This window comes from Papio anubis, chromosome 17 (assembly GCF_008728515.1).
Source record: "Papio anubis isolate 15944 chromosome 17, Panubis1.0, whole genome shotgun sequence".
Lineage (NCBI taxonomy): Eukaryota > Metazoa > Chordata > Mammalia > Primates > Cercopithecidae > Papio > Papio anubis.
The window spans coordinates 21729972-21748765 of record NC_044992.1 but is presented as its reverse complement, the minus strand read 5'-3'; the positions used below and the strand labels follow the sequence as shown (position 1 = coordinate 21748765).

The 18794-nt window shown below is 54.6% G+C and overlaps 2 protein-coding genes across 11 annotated transcripts in view; one reads left to right on the top strand and one right to left on the bottom strand.

Annotated features, from left to right (window-relative positions):
- Positions 1–5521, top strand: part of FAM222B (family with sequence similarity 222 member B) — a 111065-nt gene extending 105544 nt beyond the window's left edge. For 6 of the 10 annotated variants that reach the window (XM_003912520.3, XM_021928869.2, XM_003912517.4 and 3 more), the window contains one exon: positions 1601–5521. In XM_003912520.3, coding sequence (XP_003912569.1) covers positions 1601–3207 — 1607 coding nt within the window. In that variant the 3' untranslated portion in view covers positions 3208–5521. The remainder of the gene's footprint in view (positions 1–1600) is intronic. The other 4 variants (XM_009189981.3, XM_009189980.3, XM_021928870.2 and 1 more) reach the window with 1 other exon arrangement.
- A 6331-nt stretch (positions 5522–11852) lies between these two features.
- TRAF4 (TNF receptor associated factor 4) lies at positions 11853–17953 on the bottom strand. The gene is made up of 7 exons (XM_003912507.4): positions 17687–17953; positions 14679–14730; positions 13996–14100; positions 13763–13924; positions 13517–13678; positions 13275–13430; positions 11853–12988 (listed from the first exon to the last, which is right to left on the bottom strand). Exons 1-7 carry the CDS (start codon positions 17827–17829, stop codon positions 12356–12358), a joined length of 1413 nt encoding a protein of 470 aa, XP_003912556.1. The 5' UTR covers positions 17830–17953; the 3' UTR covers positions 11853–12355.
- Between the last annotated feature and the right edge of the window lie 841 nt (positions 17954–18794).

Here is an 18794-nt window from a genome sequence, read left to right as displayed (position 1 = left end):
CTGCCTTTTGCAAGGGGAGGAAGTAAAGAGAGAGTCAGCTAGCTGAACCTGGGCTTCTAGCCAAGCCAGTTCTGCTTTGGGCAGTTTGTGTACTCACTCATTCAGCAAGCATTTATTAGGCACCTTTTGTGTATACTCAGGGGAGACCGTCCCTCAGAGACAGACAGAGTGGAGCAGAGCCCCCTTGCAGGAGCTTGGCATCCTCAAAGAGCCCTTGTTCTCGGAACCTTTTCCTTTTTGACTGGAAGCCGGACATCCGCTGAGCCCCCTGATGGGAGGCAGCAGGAGATGGGAACAAAGAGACTGTTAACATTAATGAGGCACACCAAGTGGGCATTTCCGCAGTCTCCAGAGGAAGGCAGGTTTTTCCTCTTTCTTTTTGGAAAGTGACAGCTGACATGGACCAAATACAGACTATTTTTGGCTCTCAGGACTGAAAGGACTGAAAGATGCTCTGAATCCTTTCTTCTCAATTCCCTCCCTGCTGCCCTGTCATTATTATCTTCCTTCTCTAGCAAATAAATAAAGCCTTTGATCCTCACCCAGTCAGGCATAGAGTGAACTGTAAATAAAAGTGAACTTGTGACATGGGGAAGGGGAGAGATGTTGGCAGCTTATTCCTCTGCTCCTGAAAGGAAGCATTCTGTCTACTGTTCCAGGGTGCCCACCCAGTGGGCAAAGCCCCCCAGCTGCCAAGATGCAAGGGAAAGCTGATGCCTCATTGTTCCCTGCAGACTAAAGAGTCATAGCTCTGGGTACCCTCTAGACTGAAGGGCCACCACGGCCTTGACAAGGAGCTTTGCTTAGAACTTTCTACCCCCAGGCCACATGGGCTGGTAGAGTTCCAGACCCTGCATTTCTCTCTCTCTTTCTCTCTCTCTTTTTTTTTTCTTTTTCTGAGACAGAGTCTTGCTCTATTGTCCAGGCTGGAGTGCAGTGGTGCAATGTCGGCTTACTGCAACCTTCGCCTCCTGGGTTCAAGCAAGCAATTCTCCTGGCTCAGCCTCCCAAGTAGCTGGGATTACAGATGCCTGCCACCCTGCCTGGCTAATTTTTGTATTTTTAGTAGAGACGGGGTTTCACCATGTTGCCCAGGCTGGTCTTGAACTTCTGACGGAACTCAGATGATCCACCCGCCTTGGCCTCCCAAAATGCTGGGATTTACAAGTGTGAGCTACAGTGTCCAGCGACCCTGCATTTCTATGTATGGCGAGAACTCTCGGTTACCTGAGAATTGACCAAATTCTGGTTCTCCAAGATATGAGACTTCGAAAGATGCTTTGCTGTTCTGATCTCTACTTACCTCATTTACAAAATGGAAATGATGGTAGTGCCTGCTTCTAGAGCAATTGTGAGGATTCACTGAGATGGCCTGTCACCTAGCACAAAACCTGGCCCACTATAAGCACTTACTGCACACTAGCAGTGATTGTTAATATGAAGACTGAAGCTGGGTTTAGAATGAAGGCTACCGATGACAACCTAGTCACTTCCCTACCCTACCCCAGGCCCTCAGAAGGGGAATCTAGAAGGGCTGGTTGCCTTGGCACTGATGAGCTCCCTCTCCCTCTTTGCTCTCCTTCCCATTCTCTCTCTCTAGGGGACACTACACAGAAAATGAGAACTGCTCACTATCCTACCCCAGCCGAATTGGATGCATATGCTAAGAAGGTCGCAAACAACCCACTGACTATAAAAATCTTCCCCAACAGTGTGAAGGTTCCCCAGCGGAAACACGTTCGTCGTACTGTGAACGGCCTCGACACATCAGCCCAGCGCTACAGCCCCTACCCGACACAGGCTGCCACCAAGGCAGGCCTGCTTGCCATTGTCAAAGTGCCAGCCAAAAGCATACTCAAGGACTTTGACGGCACCCGAGCCCGGTTGCTCCCTGAGGCCATCATGAACCCCCCAGTGGCACCGTATGCTACTGTGGCACCCAGCACTTTAGCCCACCCCCAGGCCCAGGCTCTGGCCCGCCAGCAGGCCCTGCAGCATGCACAGACCCTGGCCCATGCCCCTCCCCAGACGCTGCAGCACCCTCAGGGTATCCCGCCACCCCAGGCACTGTCCCACCCTCAGAGCCTCCAGCAGCCTCAGGGCCTGGGCCACCCTCAGCCCATGGCCCAAACCCAGGGCTTGGTCCACCCTCAGGCCCTGGCTCACCAGGGTCTCCAGCACCCCCACAATCCCTTGCTGCATGGAGGCCGGAAGATGCCAGACTCAGATGCCCCCCCGAATGTGACCGTGTCTACCTCAACTATCCCCCTTTCAATGGCGGCCACTCTGCAGCACAGCCAGCCCCCGGACCTGAGTAGCATCGTGCACCAGATCAACCAGTTTTGCCAGACGAGGGCAGGCATCAGCACTACCTCAGTGTGTGAGGGCCAGATCGCCAACCCCAGCCCCATTAGTCGCAGTCTGCTCATCAATGCAAGCACCCGGGTGTCGACCCACAGCGTCCCCACACCAATGCCTTCATGTGTGGTCAATCCCATGGAGCACACCCATGCGGCCACTGCCGCGTTGCCTGCTGCAGGTCCTGTCAACCTGCCCACAGGCATCTCTCGCGCCCCCACTGGCTACCCTAGCGACCTCAAGCCAGTCACCTGGAACCAGCACCAGCTGGCCCACCTACAACAGATGTGCAGCGAGGCTGGTGGGACGCCAGCCCCTGGCCTGACAGGCAAGCATGCAGCAGGACGCGAGTTGGCAGGGCCTGGCTTTGTGGGCAAAGCCCCTGCCTACCCGCAAGAACTCTGCCTGGCGCCGTCCTTCCATCTGAAGCCACCCCTGGAAAAGCCGACCCCATCCCCACCAGTCAACGGCATGGCAGCCCCATTGGCCTACCCCAATGGCCACTACTTCCAACCCCTGTGGAACAACATTCTGCCCACTCCCAATAGCGACAGCTCGGGGTCTCAGGACCTCGCCATGCCGTTCCACGGTGGGCAGCCCACAGGTGCACCCCTCGACTGTGCAGCAGCTCCCGGGGCCCACTACCGAGCAGGGACCGGGGGCGGTCCAGTGGCAAGCCAGAACAGCTTAATGCAAACAGTGGATTACCTAAGTGGGGATTTCCAACAGGCCTGCTTCCGAGAACAGAGCCTGGCCATGCTGAGCAAGGCCCACCGAGCCCCTGGCAACCGAGCCCCCGATCCCACAGAGAGTCGAAGTCTTCATATTCAGCACCCAGGGTATAGATAGGTAGCCCTGCTGCCCTCCACGTGCAACACATCATACATCACCCTCCTAGGTTTAGTCTTTTAAGTAACTGGATAGTTTCAAAGTTTCACTGCTCCAGTGTGATCATTCTTAGATGTCTAAGAAAGGGAATTTGGTGGGATCTAACTGGGGACAGAAGGAGTCCTCTCATCCTCCCCTCCAGCAACTTTTGGTTTTATGTTAGAAGCTAACCCCAAGCTCAGGCTTTTCTCTCCACTGACTGCCTGTCAGCTATTCTCCCCACCTTGGCCATTTCCAGCCAGCGCCCAGCCATCTTTTCTTGAACCTCTTCCTGTTTCCCTTAGGATGACTGAGGTGTGGGCTGAGGGAATGCCCTAGTTGAGGTAGTGGAGGTGCTCAGGCCCCTAAGCCAGACCTCTACCTGTTGCTACCGCCCTTCCCCTCCCCCCAGGACTAAGAAGCAAGATTTCCCAAGTGCTCTGAAAGCTAATTCCTTATTCACCCAAAGAAATCAAAGCTGATCCAGTCTTCATGTCCTTCCAGTTCCTTTCCATTCCTTAAGGCTTTGTTTTGTGTCTATATTGATCCCACAGCCACTGCACTTGGCCATGCCACACTTGATCTCAAGGGCATCTTGGAAGTATTTGACCATTTCATGAGATATGGGGGAAAAAAGTCTTTGTATTGGCATCTTGGTTCCAGACTCCCCTTTGCAAACCTAGAAAAATACAACGTACCCAAGTATACCCAAGATCCCTTTCTTACTGTTGCCTATCCCCTAACTCACCTGCCCACAGCCCCTATCCTTTCCCCTTCAACAAAAACAAAACCTACCTTACTTGAGGAATTAGGTAGGTAAGGAATGATCACATTGGAGTTTGGGATTAAAAACACCAAAAAAAAAAAAAAAAAAAAAAAAAAAAGCATTTGGTTCTCTACACTGGCTAAGAATATTGCTCTACACTGTAAGTTTTAAATGTTACGTTTCTGTATGAATGTAGTGTGGGTTTGAGTAGCATTGTGTGTGAGTGGCCCCACAGGTACATTCACCCTCTAGTGCAGCCCCTCAGTTTAATGAAGAAAACAAAAACAAAACAAAAAAAAACACAAAGCCTTAAGCTCTTTGAATACTTCCTTTACCAAATGAGCATGGTTCTAACACCTGGAGGTGGGCCTACATTGGAAACAGCCCCTCCTGCCCTCTGTCCATTCTTAGAGCATACCTTCATCCACTCCATGCTCAGCACGTCTCATCCCAAGCGACAATTAGTTGGCTAGAAACACTTTTCTGTAATTTTAAGCTTAGATTGTTTTGTTATAAATTTTTGCACCCTTCTGTTAAAGATGCAGAATGGGCTTTTTTATTTTTCACAGATGAAATAAGCCCTCACCTTTCCTCTTGTCTCTGGCGAATGTCAGCTGATGGTTCTTATTTAAGGTTTTGCATTTTGTTCACTATCCACTACTGTTCGTTAGCCAGAAATTCTCTAGTGATCTGGAGCAATGTGACTGAAGACCAGTTTTTAAGTTATGTGTTGGCAAGTTGCCTTATATTTAAAAGGAAAAAGAAAAAAAAAAAAAAAAAAAGCCTGATTGTGTTATGCCAAATGATAGCAACATGAAGTCCTAATTTATTGTTCCCAGTTGTTTTTCTGTCTGTGAACACTGGTACCTCCCTGTCCTGAGCCCTCAGGAGCACCTGCAGCTTCTGGCTTAATGCCTTCTCCCAAGGTATTGGCCACCACCTCACCCAGGGCCCTCTTCCAGTTCCTGCTTTTCTGAGTCAGATTTAAAGAGCACCACTGTCTTCCCCCTATCCCTTGCTTGATCTCCAAAACAGATATTTTTGGCTGTATTTCTTTTTCCTCCCCAGTACCTCTCCCTGAAAGGTGAGCTGCCATTTTAGGAAATTGGACCAGACACCAACTTGGGGGCTTTAAGTCAAACAACCTCAAACCCATCTCTTCCTGTGTAGGGGTGCAAGTCTTTGAAACTCTCACTCCCACCCCTAGTCTGCATGGAAAATGTACTGTGATCCCCTTGCCCCCTACTGCCCTCGCCTTTGGTGTGAGATGTTCCCTCTATTGGAGTTCAGCCTGATTCCCTCTCCCCTCTGCCAGCCAACCCCCAGCCAGCAATAAGGGTCCAAGCCAGGGCCTCCTCTCCACACTCCCTGTCTCCATCCCACACTACCCTAGGGAATACCTGGATTCCCCACTCTATCCACATACTGTAGCATTCATTCTCCATCTCTCTCACCTCACCTGTGGTGGTTTATGGGTGTGATGGGGTTTTTAAGATTATTATAAACCAGTAAAAGGAAAAAAACCTTGTTTTCTGACCTTGTTCTATTCGTTTACTAGTGTGAATGTTTGAGGTAACTTTTAACAGTTTCTAACATACCTCGCTTGCTAGGAATAATTCCTTATTTTTAAAAGGGGGACCCCTGTAATATGCATCCCACCCAGAAGCCATCTCCAAATCCAATGTTTCAGGCCGGGTGCTGTGGTGATTGTAGACAGTTCTTCAATGAAACCTGGACACAGGGTACCCGGCTGACAGGCCCTCTCCCCGGGCAGGAATGCTATGGGCTTACTGTGAAGTTTGATGGGTAAGTGTGGTTTGCTGTCCCTCACTGGAGGCCCAAAAGGTCCTGCCATTTGCACTCCAAGGGCTGTCCAAGTCATTGAGAAATGGGGATCTGGTGGTTTTGTTTTGTTTGAGGCAAAGTTTCACTCTGTCGCCCACGCTGGAGTCCAATGGCACGATCCTGGCTTGCTGCAACCTCCGCTTCCCAGGTTCAAGCGATTCTTCTGTCTCAGCCTCCTGAGTAGCTGGGATTATAGGCGCTCGGCTAATTTTTTGTATTTTTAGTAGAGATGGGGTTTCACCATGTTGGCCAGGCTGATCTCGAACTCCTGACCTCAAGTGATTCACCTGCCTCGGCCTCCCAAAGTGCTGGGATTACAGGCGTGAGCCACCATGCCTGGCCAAGAAATGGGGATCTGGTCTGTTAATAACCCAACCTAAAACTTCAAACCTCCTTCTCCCATTTCCAACACTGAAAATTCTGAGGGCCTCTGACAGAGGTGAAGGTGATAGGCACTGTTATCTGCAACATAACTGGCTCCTCTTGGTGATTCCAGTTTTCTTACGTTGAATTTTGGATAACTTTTTTTTTTTTTGTCTGCAGAGGGGGAAAAAAAAAAAAACTAAGTGATTGTGGCCGGGTGCAGTGGCTCATGCCTGTAATCCCAGCACTCTGGGAGACCAAAGCAGGTGGATCATCTGAGGTCAAGAGTTCAAGACCAGCCTGACCAACATGGCAAAACCCAGTCTCTACTAACAATACAAAAATTAGCTGGACGTGGTGGCACGCGCCTGTAATTCCAGCTACTCAGGAAGGTGAGACAGGAGAATTGCTTGAACCCAGGAGGCAGAGGTGGCGGTGAGCCGAGATTATGCCACTGCACTCCAGCCTGGGTGACAGAGTGAGACTCCGTCTCAGAAAAATTAAAAAAAAAAAAAAAGTGAATGCAGTTACCCTTCTCTTCTGCTGAGCTTGGGTTTGAGCTAAGATGTAATGGAGGGAAAAACTGATTCTGGCTGGGTGCGGTGGCTCATGCCTGTAATCCTAGCCCTTTGGGTGGCTGAAGTGGATTGCTTGTGCCCAGGGGTGAGACCCTGTCTCTTCAAAAAATTGTAAAAAGTTGGGTGTGATGGTACATACCTGTAGTCCCAGCTATTTAGGAGGCTGAAGTGGGAGGATTCCTCAAGCCTAGGAGTTTAAGGCTGCAATGCCACTATCTGGCTGACAGGAGTGACCCCCAGCTCTACCATCCTGGCCAACATGGTGAAACCCCGTCTCTACTAAAAATACAAGAATTAGCCAGGTGTGGCGCCGGGTGCCTGTAGTCCCAGCTATTCAGGAGGCTGAGGCAGGAGAATCACTTGAACCTGGGAGGTGGAGGTTGCAGTAAGCCAAGATCGTGCCACTGCACTCCAGCCTGGACGACACAAGCAAAAACTCCATCAAAAAAGAAAAACGAAAATTGAGGTTTGGCGCAGTGGCTCACTTCTGTAATCCCAGCACTTTGGGAGGCTGAGGCCAGCCAGATCACCTAAGGTCAGGAGTTCAAGACCAGCCTGACCAACATGGTGAAACCCTGTCTCTACTAAAAATACAAAAATAAGCCAGGTGTGGCGGCGGGTGCCTGTAGTCCCAGCTACTCAGGAGGCTGAGGCAGGAGAATCACTTGAACCTGGGAGGCGGAGGTTGCAGTGAGCTAAGATCGCGCCACTGCACTCCAGTCTGGATGACAAGAGCAAAAACTCCATCAAAAAAAAAAAAAGAAAATTTAGGCTTGGCGTGGTGGCTCATCTCTGTAATCACAGCACTTTGGGAGGCCGAGGCCAGCCAGATCACCTTAGGTCAGGAGTTCGAGACCAGCCTGGCCAACATGGTAAAATCCGTGTCTACTAAAAATACAGAAATAGCCAGGTGTGGTGGCGGGGGCTAATCCCAGCTACTCGGGAGGCTGAGGCAGGAGAATTGCTTGTGAACCCGGGAGGCAGAGGTTACAGTGAGCTGAGATCACGCCACTGCACTCCAGTCTGGGCAAAAAGGGTGAGACTCTGTCTCAAAAAAATAATAATTAAAATAAAATAAATTTATTGCACAAGATGCAGGATTCAGGGAGGGTAGAATCAGACCCTTGGTGGCAAGAGTCCACAGGTGGCTTCCTGAATGCTTACGGAGCTAAAGCACCCAGCCTTCTTGTGCACACCCTTTTCTGCAGGGTAGTTTTTGTTTGTTTGTTTGTTTGTTTTGAGATGGAGTCTTGCTCGGTTGCCCAGGCTGGAGTGCAGTGGTGTGATCTCGGCTCACTGCAGGCTCCGCCTCCCGGGTTCACGCCATTCTCCTGCCTCAGCCTCCCGGGTAGCTGGGACTACAGACGCCCGCCACCATGCCCGGCTAACTTTTTTTTTTAGTAGAGATGGGGTTTCACCGTGTTAGCCAGGATGGGGGTGCTTTTTTTTTTTCTTGAGACAATCTCTCGCTCTGTCGCTCAGGCTGGCAGTGGCACGATCTTGGCTCACTGCAACCTCCACCTCCTGAGTTCAAGTGATTCTCCTGCCTCAGCCCCCTGAGAAGCTGGGACTACAGATATGTGCCACCACACCCAGGTCTTTTTTTTTTTTTTTTTTTTTGGGGGGGGGGGAGACAGAGTCTCGCTCTGTTGCCCAGGCTGGAGTGCAGTGGCACGGTCTCAGCTCACTGCAAGCTCTGCCTCCCGGGTTCACGCCATTCTGCCTCACCCTCCTGAATAGGTGGGACTACAGACGCCCGCCACCACGCCTGGCTAATTTTTTTTTTTTTTTTTTGAGATGGAGTCTTGCTCTGTCACCCAGGCTGGAGTGCAGTGGCACAATCTCGGCTCACTGTAACCTCCGCCTCCTGGGTTCACACCATTCTCCTGCCTCAGTATCCCGAGTAGCTGGGACTATAGGCGCTCACCACTACGCCCGGCTAATTTTTTGTATTTTTTAGTAGACACGGATTTCACTGTGTTAACCAGGATGGTCTCGATCTCCTGACCTTGTAATCCGCCTGCCTCAGCCTCCCAAAGTGCTGGGATTACAGGCGTGAGCCACCAGGCCCAGCCTTTTTTTTGTGTGTGTGTATTTTTAGTAGAGACGGGATTTCACCGTGTTAGCCAGGATGGTCTTGATCTTCTGACCTCGTGATCCACCTGTCTCAGCCTCCCAAAGTGCTGGGATTACAGGCGTGAGCCACCGTGCCCAGGCGGTAATTTTTGTATTTTTAGTGGAGATGGGGTTTCGCCATGTTGGTCAGGCTGGTCTCGAACTCCTGACCTTGTGATCCACCCACCTCAGCCTCCCAAAGTGCTGGGATTACAGGCGTGAGCCACTGTGCCCGGCCCAGGGTGCTCTTTTGTGAAAGTGTTTTGACTCCTTTATGCCTCATGCCACCTCTGTGAAAGAAAGCTGTCTTCTGCCTGTGTCAGATAAGATCTGCAGTCGGCCTAAAAGCATAGAGCTAGACAGTACAGTGCTTCCTCCAGAGTGAATGATTCCTGGGCTGAGGTAGATCCTTGGGGAGTGCGGCTCACACTTTCATTGCAGAACATGGCCTGAAATCTGCAAGTTATGACTAGCACTGAATGAGGGCCAGGTGTGCGAGGCTTGCAGAGTATGGGGTTAACAGCCCCCGTTGTTTGCACACAACTCTAGAAGGCACCATCTAGACTATGTGAATGTTACCCCCGGAATCATGCAGTGGCAGTGTCCTGGGCAGCAGAGGAGCCCAAGTTTGACACAAGTGCCCAGCTTATTTATTTATTTATTTTGAGACGGAGTCTCACCATGTTGCCCAGGCTGGAGTTCAGTGGTGCAATCTCAGCTCACTGCAACCTCCACTTCCCAGGTTCAAGTGATTTCTGCCTCAGCCTCCCAAGTAGCTGGGACTACAGGTGTGTGCCTCCATGCCCAGCTTTTTTTTTTTTTTTTTGAGATGGAGTTTCACTTTGTTGCCCAGGCTGGAGTGCGGTGGCGTGATCTCAGCTCACTGCAACCTCCGCCTACCAGGTTCAAGCGATTCTCCAGTCTCACCCTCCCAAATAGGTGTGATTACAGGCACCTGCCACCAAGCCCAGCTAAGTTTTCTGCATTTTTAGTAGAGACTGTGTTTTACCACGTTGGCCAGGCTGGTGTCAAACTCCTGACCTCAGGTGATCCGCTCGCCTCAGCCTCCCAAAGTGTTGGGATTACAGGCATGAGCCACCGTGCCCGGGTCCTTGTATTTTTTTGTAGATATGGGGCATCTCCCCTTTGTTGCCCAGGCTGATCTCCAACTCGGGCTCCCAAAGTGCTGGGATTATAGGCGTCAGCCACTGTGCCCGGTCAGGTGTGTAGCTGGGATTCTGGAAGGGTGTTTCAGCCTGTTGCCTGAAAGCATTTATGCTGCTGGAGCCCGTGGCTGCCTCTACCAGTCTCCAGGCATCACCATACCAAGAGGTTTATCTGGTGAAGAGGCCCAGCTCTAGTTTCTCAGCCAGGGCCCCACTTCTCCCTACATAGGTCAATTTGATGTTTTTGAAAAGACTGGGCTAGATGATGAGCTCCCCAGCCTGGCTCACCGAGGCTTAGTCCTGTCACCCAATAAAGGCTTTTTTGTTTGTTTGTTTGAGACGGAGTCTCCCTCTTACCAGGCTGGAGTGCAATGGAGCCATCTCGGCTCACTGCAACCTCCCCCTCCCAGGTTCAAGCGATTCTCCTGCCTCAGCCTCCAGAGTAGCTGGGACTACAGGTGCATGCCACCACACCCAGCTAATTTTTTTTTGTATTTGTAGTAGAGATGAGGTTTTACCATGTTAGCCAGGATGGTCTCAATCTCCTGACCTCATGATCCGCCCACCTCGACCTCCCAAAATGCTGGGATTACAGGTGTGAGTGAGCCACTGTGCCCAGCCCAAGGCCTTTTTTTTTTTTTTTTTTTTTTTTGAGACAGGGTCTGGCTCTGCCACACAGGCTGGAGTGCAGTAGCGCAATCTCAGCTCACTTTAACCTCTGCCTCCTGGGCTCAAGCCATCCTCTCACCTCAGCCTCCCGAGTAGCTAGTCATATGCAGCAGAGACTGAGGTTGTTTTTTTCAAAAAAAACCCCTCGGTCTCTACGTGGGAAATAACTACAGCCCTTGAACCTTCCCTTACTATTGATTCTTGTGCATAACAGCCTCTTCTCAGGGATAGGCAAGACAGTAAAGCACTGTGTACTGACCAGTTCATTTAATCTTTACAGTAAATCTGGGAGGTGAGCTGGCTTTCACCAGTGAGGGTAATGGAGGACCTACGTCGCTCAGAAACTTGCCAAAAGCAAGCACAACGACCCACACCTATTGCCAAAATTAGAGGAAGCTACAACTTCTAGGGACTACTGGAGTTAAAACAGATTCCAGGCCCTGCCCGAACCCGCAGAAGAATCATTGATAAGTCAGTCACTCCTCTGTGTTTCATCAGTGAAACGTAGATAATCACACGCACCCACAGAGGCCCATAAGAAAGGCCGATGAGAGACAGAAGAAAATCCAAGTGCCTTAAACATCTTGAAGGCCCCTTGTGCTCAACATCCAGTCCCCTGGATGCGGCTGGGGTTCGGAGTTAAAAAGCATTCACTAAGCACTTACTCTGGGACAAGAACATGCATTGCCTCATGAACTCTTCTCTAGAGCCCACAAAGCCAGTTATTGTGATAAAAAGTATTTCACTTGACAGTTCTTTCCAGTAAAATAATAATGCACGTAAAGTGCTTAGCAGTGTCAGTACCTATTATCATTAGACCAAGAAAGACCTGCCTAGGGCAGAGGCACTAGTCTGGTATGGCTGACCAGGGACTCCAGCCTTACGAAACATACAGGCCATACACCTCCCCCATTTCATCGCCAGAGGGCAGCGGCAGGGACCATCTTTCACACAAAGCCCGATGCAGTTTCCCTGGCGTCCATCGGAGGGCGAGCCAGCAGGGCAGCTGGATCTTGGGGCCAGACCCAGGCAGCGGCCCTTCTCTGACTGGTCCTTTCTTTGCCTTCAGTTTGGTTGAGCCTCCCAGGGCCCTAACCAACCCAGGTAAGTCAGGCTGGAAGCAAATTAATAAATACAATTCCAGGTTTATTAAAAAGCAGGGCTCCCCTGCTGTGCCCTCCTGGCACTAAGGAAATAAATAACCAGAGGGGGCACAGCTAGGGAAAGGGGAAAAAAATCAGATCTCAAGACAGACTCTTTGTACTACCCTTTCTCCATCCCCAACTCCCACCCCCCTATGGCTCTTGGGACATAGCACCTGAGCAGGCACCTCAGTCCGGGTATTGTGTTACCGGCACCAAGGCAAGTCTGCCCTACCCAAGAAGGGAGACAGGCCCTAGGGTCACTTGTTTCCAGCCCTTGATGACCCCAAGACCTGTTCCCCACAGGGGCCAGGGCTGAAGCACCAATTGGAGGCACCTGAGGGTGGTGGTTGGGGGAGGCAGAATGGGGTAACAGAACCTAGGCAGCAGAAGCAGCTGACGGGGGTCCGGCCCCCTCTCCAAGTTCAGCCAGTGCCTGACTGAGGTCATGCCCCATCGTCCTTTCCCCTCAAACCCTGCCTGCACTCAGCTGAGGATCTTCCGGGGCAGTTCAACAGCAGCACGGATGAAGACTGCATCATCCCGCACATAGTTTCGCTTTCGAATGTCCTGGTGAGAGATGAACTTGGGATAACCAAAGCCTAGAGAACTCTCATCCAGGGAGCCCCGCCACGTGCCCGGCTTCTGGAAATTCTTCCAGTTTGGGTCAGGGTGGAAGGTCTCAGTGACGTGCTGTGGTTTAGCCAGCCCAGGGTCGCTCTGATCCAGCAGGGAGAAGGTGACACGGCGGGCAAAGGGCCACTCAAGGAGATTGTCAAAGGCACCAGGCAGCACACGAATGTACAGTGAGAGGTGTGTGCCCTCACCACTGCCATTGCCATTGAGGAATGCAGACACCTGCAGCTTGTAACCATACTTATGTGTGTAGAAGGCAGGGCTGAAGCACTCAAGGTTGGGCTTGGCCTTGGCCTCCTGTAGCCGCCGTCCATAGCTGCCAATCTTCCAGATGAGCACGCCATCACTGCCCACTGATAGCTCCTCCAGCTCTCGCCGAAGCTCCTGCAGCTCCTGCCGTTGCCGGCTTACCAGGGCACACATCATGGCCAGATGTGGCTTCACACTCTCCTCCACATGCCGTGCCATTGCCAGCTTAGGGCACTGTTGACAAAGCCCCAGGCCATGGGGGAAGGGAGGAGAGTTATCAGTAGGGGAAGGTCCAGAGAAGAGAGGAGAGGAGAGTGGGTACAGGGTAGCAGGCACCCAGCTCTATGTGAGGAAGACAGAGGGTGTTAGGAAGAGGCTGGAGCTGGCCAGCAGAGGGAAGGACTGAGGGTTTCAGAGCAGCACAGCAGGGACCACCAAGGCCTAAGTGGCATCAGGAAGCTGAGCCTCTGTCTAGGGCTTCAAGAGCAAAAGGGGGCCGACAGGAGAAGGGGCGTCTCACCCTGTGCTTGCAGCCGGAGTCTTTGAATGGGCAGAGCACCAGGGCAGTGCTACAGCTGTCCTTCAGATGGCCTGGCAGGTCCTCCCGGGCCACAGTGCCCACACCACACTGGTTGGGGCAGGGAACAGGCAGCCTTGGGCACTGGTACTGGTGGCTCTGGGGCCACAGAGGCAGAGAGGCAGGAGTCAATATCCTGACTCCCTGTCACCTGCCCTGCAACCACAGCTCAGGAAGGGCCTCACCTGGATGGTGTCAAAGACGAACTCCTTGGTGCAGTAGGTGCAGGGCTGAGTGCGCTTGGGGCACTCAGAGGTGGCATGCTGGGCCAGCAGCCGCCGCATCATGCGGGCACCACACTTATTCTCACAGTAGACACTCTCTTGGGGGCACATACCCTCATGGCTCTGTGGAAATGTCAGAGGTGCTAAGTTAAGGGATGCCTAGGCCATCAGGTACCCCTCCTCCACATTCAGCCAGACCCCACCCACCTCATAGGCCTCCCCACTGAAGTCACAGCCACAAAACTCGCACTTGAGGCGCCGCTTGGGGCAGTCGTGCTGCAAGTGTGCAGGTAGATCACGGCGGCTCAGTTTCATGGGGCAGCGATTAGGGCAGGGAACGACGTTGAAGCTGCAGGTATTCAGGTGGCCCTGGTGGGAAGGGCTGCAATGAGTGCCTGCCAAGGGCGAGGTGGTGCCAGCCCCTCACATCAGAGCCTCACCTGTAGATGGCGTAGTGGCCCATTCCAGCGGCAGCCCTCCTCACTGTGGATGCAGCGGATAGGCAGGCCCAATACTTGTACTTCCAGCTCGGGGTCTGGGTAGATCTAGGGGTGAGGATAGGGGAACCGGCCAGGATCAGAGCTGACTGCAGTGCCCAGTTCCCACCTCCAGCCCCAACTGGGCTGGCTCTACCTTGGAGCGTGTAATAGCCTCTTTCGGGCTCTTTGCCCCTCGGAGTCCAGGAATGAAGGGTACAGCAGGCAGCGTCTGCTCTGATGCTGGGTCCTAACATGCCTGCACAGGACGCTTCCTTTGAAGGGGCAGCCAATCAGCCTGCTCAATCCCAGACTGTCCCTGGGGCTCTGCTTCCTTCTCCCTGGTGGCGGGATACTGGCCCTCAGCCACAGGTCTGGCTCGCCACCGGAAGGGGAGGGAGCACTTCTTGCGGGCACAGAGCAGCTCTGTGCACCCCTACAGGCTGGGCATTGTGCCTGTCCTCCAGGGCAAACACAGGCCTCGTTTGCAAACTGGCCTGGTGGGAGGGAACAGGCTACCTTTGTGGGGGGCACATCATCCCAAGGCTTTTGGTTGACACTGGCCCTGAGCCCACTGGCTGCCAGCAGCTCTGGCCTCCAAGGGCAACAGACTGTGCTTGGACTTCTTCCTGGCAGTGTGGACTCACCTTGGCATAGTCCAGAGGAAGCTGGTCCTCAGGGCACTTGAAGACGCCTTCACTGAAATGGGGGAGGGGCAGGGTCAAGGCTTCTCATTAGAGGAAAGGGAGGCCTGGCCCCACCCCCTCCACCAAGGCAGCCTCCCTTCCTCACCAGACCGGTTCCCAACCAGCCCAGGTGAGACAAAAGGGCAAGCAGAGGCCTGAGGGGTCTACTTCCCCAGGATCCCAAAAGACCCCAGCCCCTGTCCTGGGAAGGGGGATCTGGGCCTAGAGGAGGCACAGACAGCTGCCTCAGTCAGGACTTGGCCAACAGGTGACAGCTGGCACCCCCTCCCCCAGGATGGCAGCTGGACTGGGGAAGGAATATGCTGCACAGTTACCCCCTCCCCCTATGTTAGTTTTCACTGGCTGGGTTGAAAGCTGATTGGGAGGGGGAACAGGGATGGGCTGAGATTAAGTGCCAGGGCTGCCCAGTCCCCAGGAAGGTCCTCTGCCCAGAACCAGGGCAAAGGTCAGCTTGCGGCCACCTTACCCTGCCTGCTCTGCTCCTTTGAAGGTGTGTCTCCCACAGAAAAGAGGAGGAAAGGCATGCTCCCTGGCACCTGTTTACACTCCCACCCGGCCCTTGCCACCTGCCTCTGAGAAGGGGTGGAATGCCCCCATTTTATAGATGAAACAAATAGACTTACAGATGAAACAAATAGACTTACAGGTGAAGCAGTACCTGGCTATGTGTGTCTGACTCCACAGCTCAGACAGGCTCTACTACACCACACACACGAGGAAAAGAAGCTGGGGCAAGGGAAAATGTCCAGCAAGCAAAGCTATGACTCTGGGCACTGCTCAGTGGGCTTCTGAAGCCTCGTGACCGTCCCCTCCTGCTAGCTGCCCGCCTTCTGCACCAAACCCCACCTGGCTGTCAGCACCCAAGGAGCCTGTTGGCATGCTTCTGTCGACACGCCCTTGCTGACCCCAGCCAGGGCCAGTCACACATGCCTGGCATGGCTCAGGGAGAGCTAGAGCTCACCCAGCAGGACTCAGGGCCCTGGGGCAGGGCATTCCTGGCAGGTCTGAGTCAGGTAGGTGGAAGGCAGGCAGGGAGCAAGGCAGAACCACAGCCCACATAAAAGCCCAGTTCTAGAGGCACTCTCCAGGACCTGGGCAGTCCATGCCCCAACTGCCCCAAGGATTTCTAGCACCCACCTCCTCCCCTTGACCTCACTACCAATGGCCATACTTCAATGCCAAGGACAATACAAGAGCAGGCACTGAAGGGGTGTGTCTGCCCACAGGGCAACCAGCCTTCCTGGACCAACCTAACAGCTCAGGCAGGAGTGGGGAAAGAGGGGTGGGTCCAGGGGGAGGGGGTCCACTTGGCTGCTTCAGGAATGTGCTGACTTAGTGGTTTAGGAGAAAGGGAGGGGATGGAGGCAAGTCCCTAGGCTTCAGACAGAAGCTTAGCCTGCAGCTTGGGGCCCAGCCAGGGCTGTGGACACCCTCACTTGTGCTTGTACCATGGCGGGTGAGGAGCACCTCTCTCCTCTTCAGAAGCCTCAGTAGCACAGCTCAGGCGCTGGGGGTTGGGAGAGAGGCAGGGCAGAGGCTGCTCCAGGCTGTGCAGTGGAGGCCCAGGCTCCGGGAAGAAGACAGGATGGGGGGAGGGGGTGTGGGAGTGGGAGAGGAAGAGGGGATTTCCGTGAGGGGGAGGGGCAGAGGGGGGCCAAGAAGGTGGTGGAAGGAATCGGGCCTGACAGCCCCCTCCCCCGCTCCTTCCCCGCGGCAGTCAGGGTGGGTCTGCTGTGGAGGGCTGGGAGGGCTCAGCTGGCCTCATCTGGAACCCAGAGGGCCGGGGAAGAGCAGTGGCGGAGACAATGGGGCTGTGTCTGTAGGAGAGTAAATGTGTACACTGCCGGGGGGGAGGGGGCAGTCCTGCAGCTTGTGCGGGAGCATATGTGAGGGCAGGAGCCGGCCCAGGCTGTGGGGAACAGAAAACAAAGGGCCTGCTGAGACTTCCGCCAGTAGGAGCTACGGAGGACCGAGCGAGGGAGGGAGGCACGGACGGAGGGAGCACCGGGGGCACGCGCCCCAGAGGTACTCTCCCTGCCGGGCCCTCGATCCCCTCGGCCCAGCAAACAGCCAGGCAGTGGCCGACCCGGCCTTCCCCTGCGCTCTGGGGCCATGACCTCCGAAGAGTCGGGGCTCCTTCACCCTGCCTCCCACACCCGGGCCTGAGTGGTCCCCTGCGTGGGCAGGAGAGATTCAAGACACCACAGGGCGCCCAGAAACTTGACGGATTCCCAAGAGCCAATGGCTCACCTGCGTCCTGAGGGGACAGTGGGAGTGCAGTAACGATACGAGTGCGTCCCCCTTCTTCACGAGTTATGGACCACCCGCCTTGCTCCAGCCCCCGGGAGAGAGAGGGGAGCTGCCTAGAGGGTCCTTCGGGGGAAGATTCAGTCCTTCCTCCATTGTGTGATCATAAGCAGCCCGGGGTTAAATCCTAGTCAAGCCTTTAAGTAACTGTGTGACCCTGGGCAAGTCGCAGTCTTTCTTTGAATCTCGTCTCATCATCTGTGAAATGGGAGAACAATAGCTACCGTTCCCTGAACGTTCGAAGAATCACAAGAGGTTAGATGGGTGAAATCTCCGGAGACTCAAAGTGCTGCGGCGGGAGCGGGTTTTGTCCTCTTCCCCCAGGATTCAAAGTTCAAGGCTGAGGCCGCGCCGGATCTCAAGTGAGGGGGAAGGGCCTCTTCCCCTTCCACCCCGCGGGAAGGCGCCGAGGTCTTCCGCCCCAGGTCAGGCAGGTGGGACCCGCCCCGACCCCTCGGATTCCTGCGGGAAGCCTCCCTCGGGGCGTGACGTCACCCCTCCCCGTGACGTCACGGGGCGCCCCTGAGGTCACAGGGTCGCAGCGCAGACAAAGGCCCGGCGTGCCCCGGGCCCGAGCCCCTCCCCAGGCGGCGCCCCCCGCCCCGCCCCGCCCCCGCTGGCCCCTGCTCCCCGGCCCGCACCTGAGGAACTCCTGCAGGCAGGTGTCGCAGAAACGGTGGCCGCAGGTGGAAACCTGCACAGGCTCGCGCATGGGCTTCCCGCACAGTGGGCACAGCAGCCGTCGTTTGGGCTTCTCCAGGAACTTGTAGTCGAAACCAGGCATGGCGGGCGAGCGGCCGGCACGGGCGAGCGGGGCCAGGCACGCGGCGACCCCACAGCCCGCGCCTCGCTGGAGCCGCGCTCCCGGCTCCGGGCGGCGCCGACTGGCGGTCGCGGCCAGGGCTCGGCTGTGAAGCCCGCCCGCCGGAAGAGGGGGCGGGGCCGCGGCCGCGCGGTCCTAATGCGCGCCTAGCGGCCCCGCCCACCTCCGAGTGCAGGCCTTTGAGTCTGGTCACCGCCAGTCTCGCCCACCCATCGGAGCATGGGCTTTTCTTTCCCCTGGGGGAGAGAGAGCGTGTATCCACTTCTCGGGCCCTGGGGGAGTGCGGTTTGGAAAAGGGGACGGGCCGCGCTACAAAGGTTTTCTTTTCTAGAGGCAACAGCTCGGCCTCCGGGGCCGTGAGCCGCCCAGGAACCGGGGCCCCAGCTTCCAGGTGCTAGGCAGCCGAAGCCTGGCAACCAGCTCCGGGGAGCCCAGCTGGGGCGGGGAGGCTGGACTGGGCGCTGGGCCAGAGGAACTTCGACCCCAGCCGCCGGCTGCGCCCACATTCCTCCCTTGGCCGCAGCCCTGCCACCGAGGTCGCGCCCAGCCCAGTCCTGGGGTGCCTGGTCGCCACACCCACCCCTGAAGACACCACACTCCAGCAGGCAGCTGATATTTTTATTGGCTTTACTTCCTGTGCTCTGAGAAACCAGTCTGGTCCCACTAGCTACCCTTTCTCTCAGGTGTTTCTGGAGAAAGGCATGGGGTGACGGACAATCTGCAGCGCGGATCTTTTCTGCAGCAGACACGTAGTGGCTCCTGTCCTCGTGCTGGGGAAAAGAGGCAAGCAGACGTCGAGCAAATCCTGCCTTAGGATGAAAGTGTGGGGGAGATGGCAGCACTCCCGGGGACTGCCCTGCCCCAGGCTATGCAGAAGCTAGGCAGGCCTAATGGTCAGTCCAGGCAGGCCCTGGCTTGCCCTGCTC

Bases quoted from the DNA above. Each gene is read 5' to 3' on its own strand.
- TRAF4 (XM_003912507.4), bottom strand. From the start codon at position 17,829: ATGCCTGGTTTCGACTACAAGTTCCTGGAGAAGCCCAAACGACGGCTG. The intron at 14,731-17,686 runs GTGCGGGCCGGG...CCCCCATTTCAG, and splicing joins TGCCTGCAGGAGTTCCTCAG to TGAAGGCGTCTTCAAGTGCC. The intron at 13,925-13,995 runs GTGAGGCTCTGA...CCTTCCCACCAG, and splicing joins GGCCACTACGCCATCTACAG to GGCCACCTGAATACCTGCAG.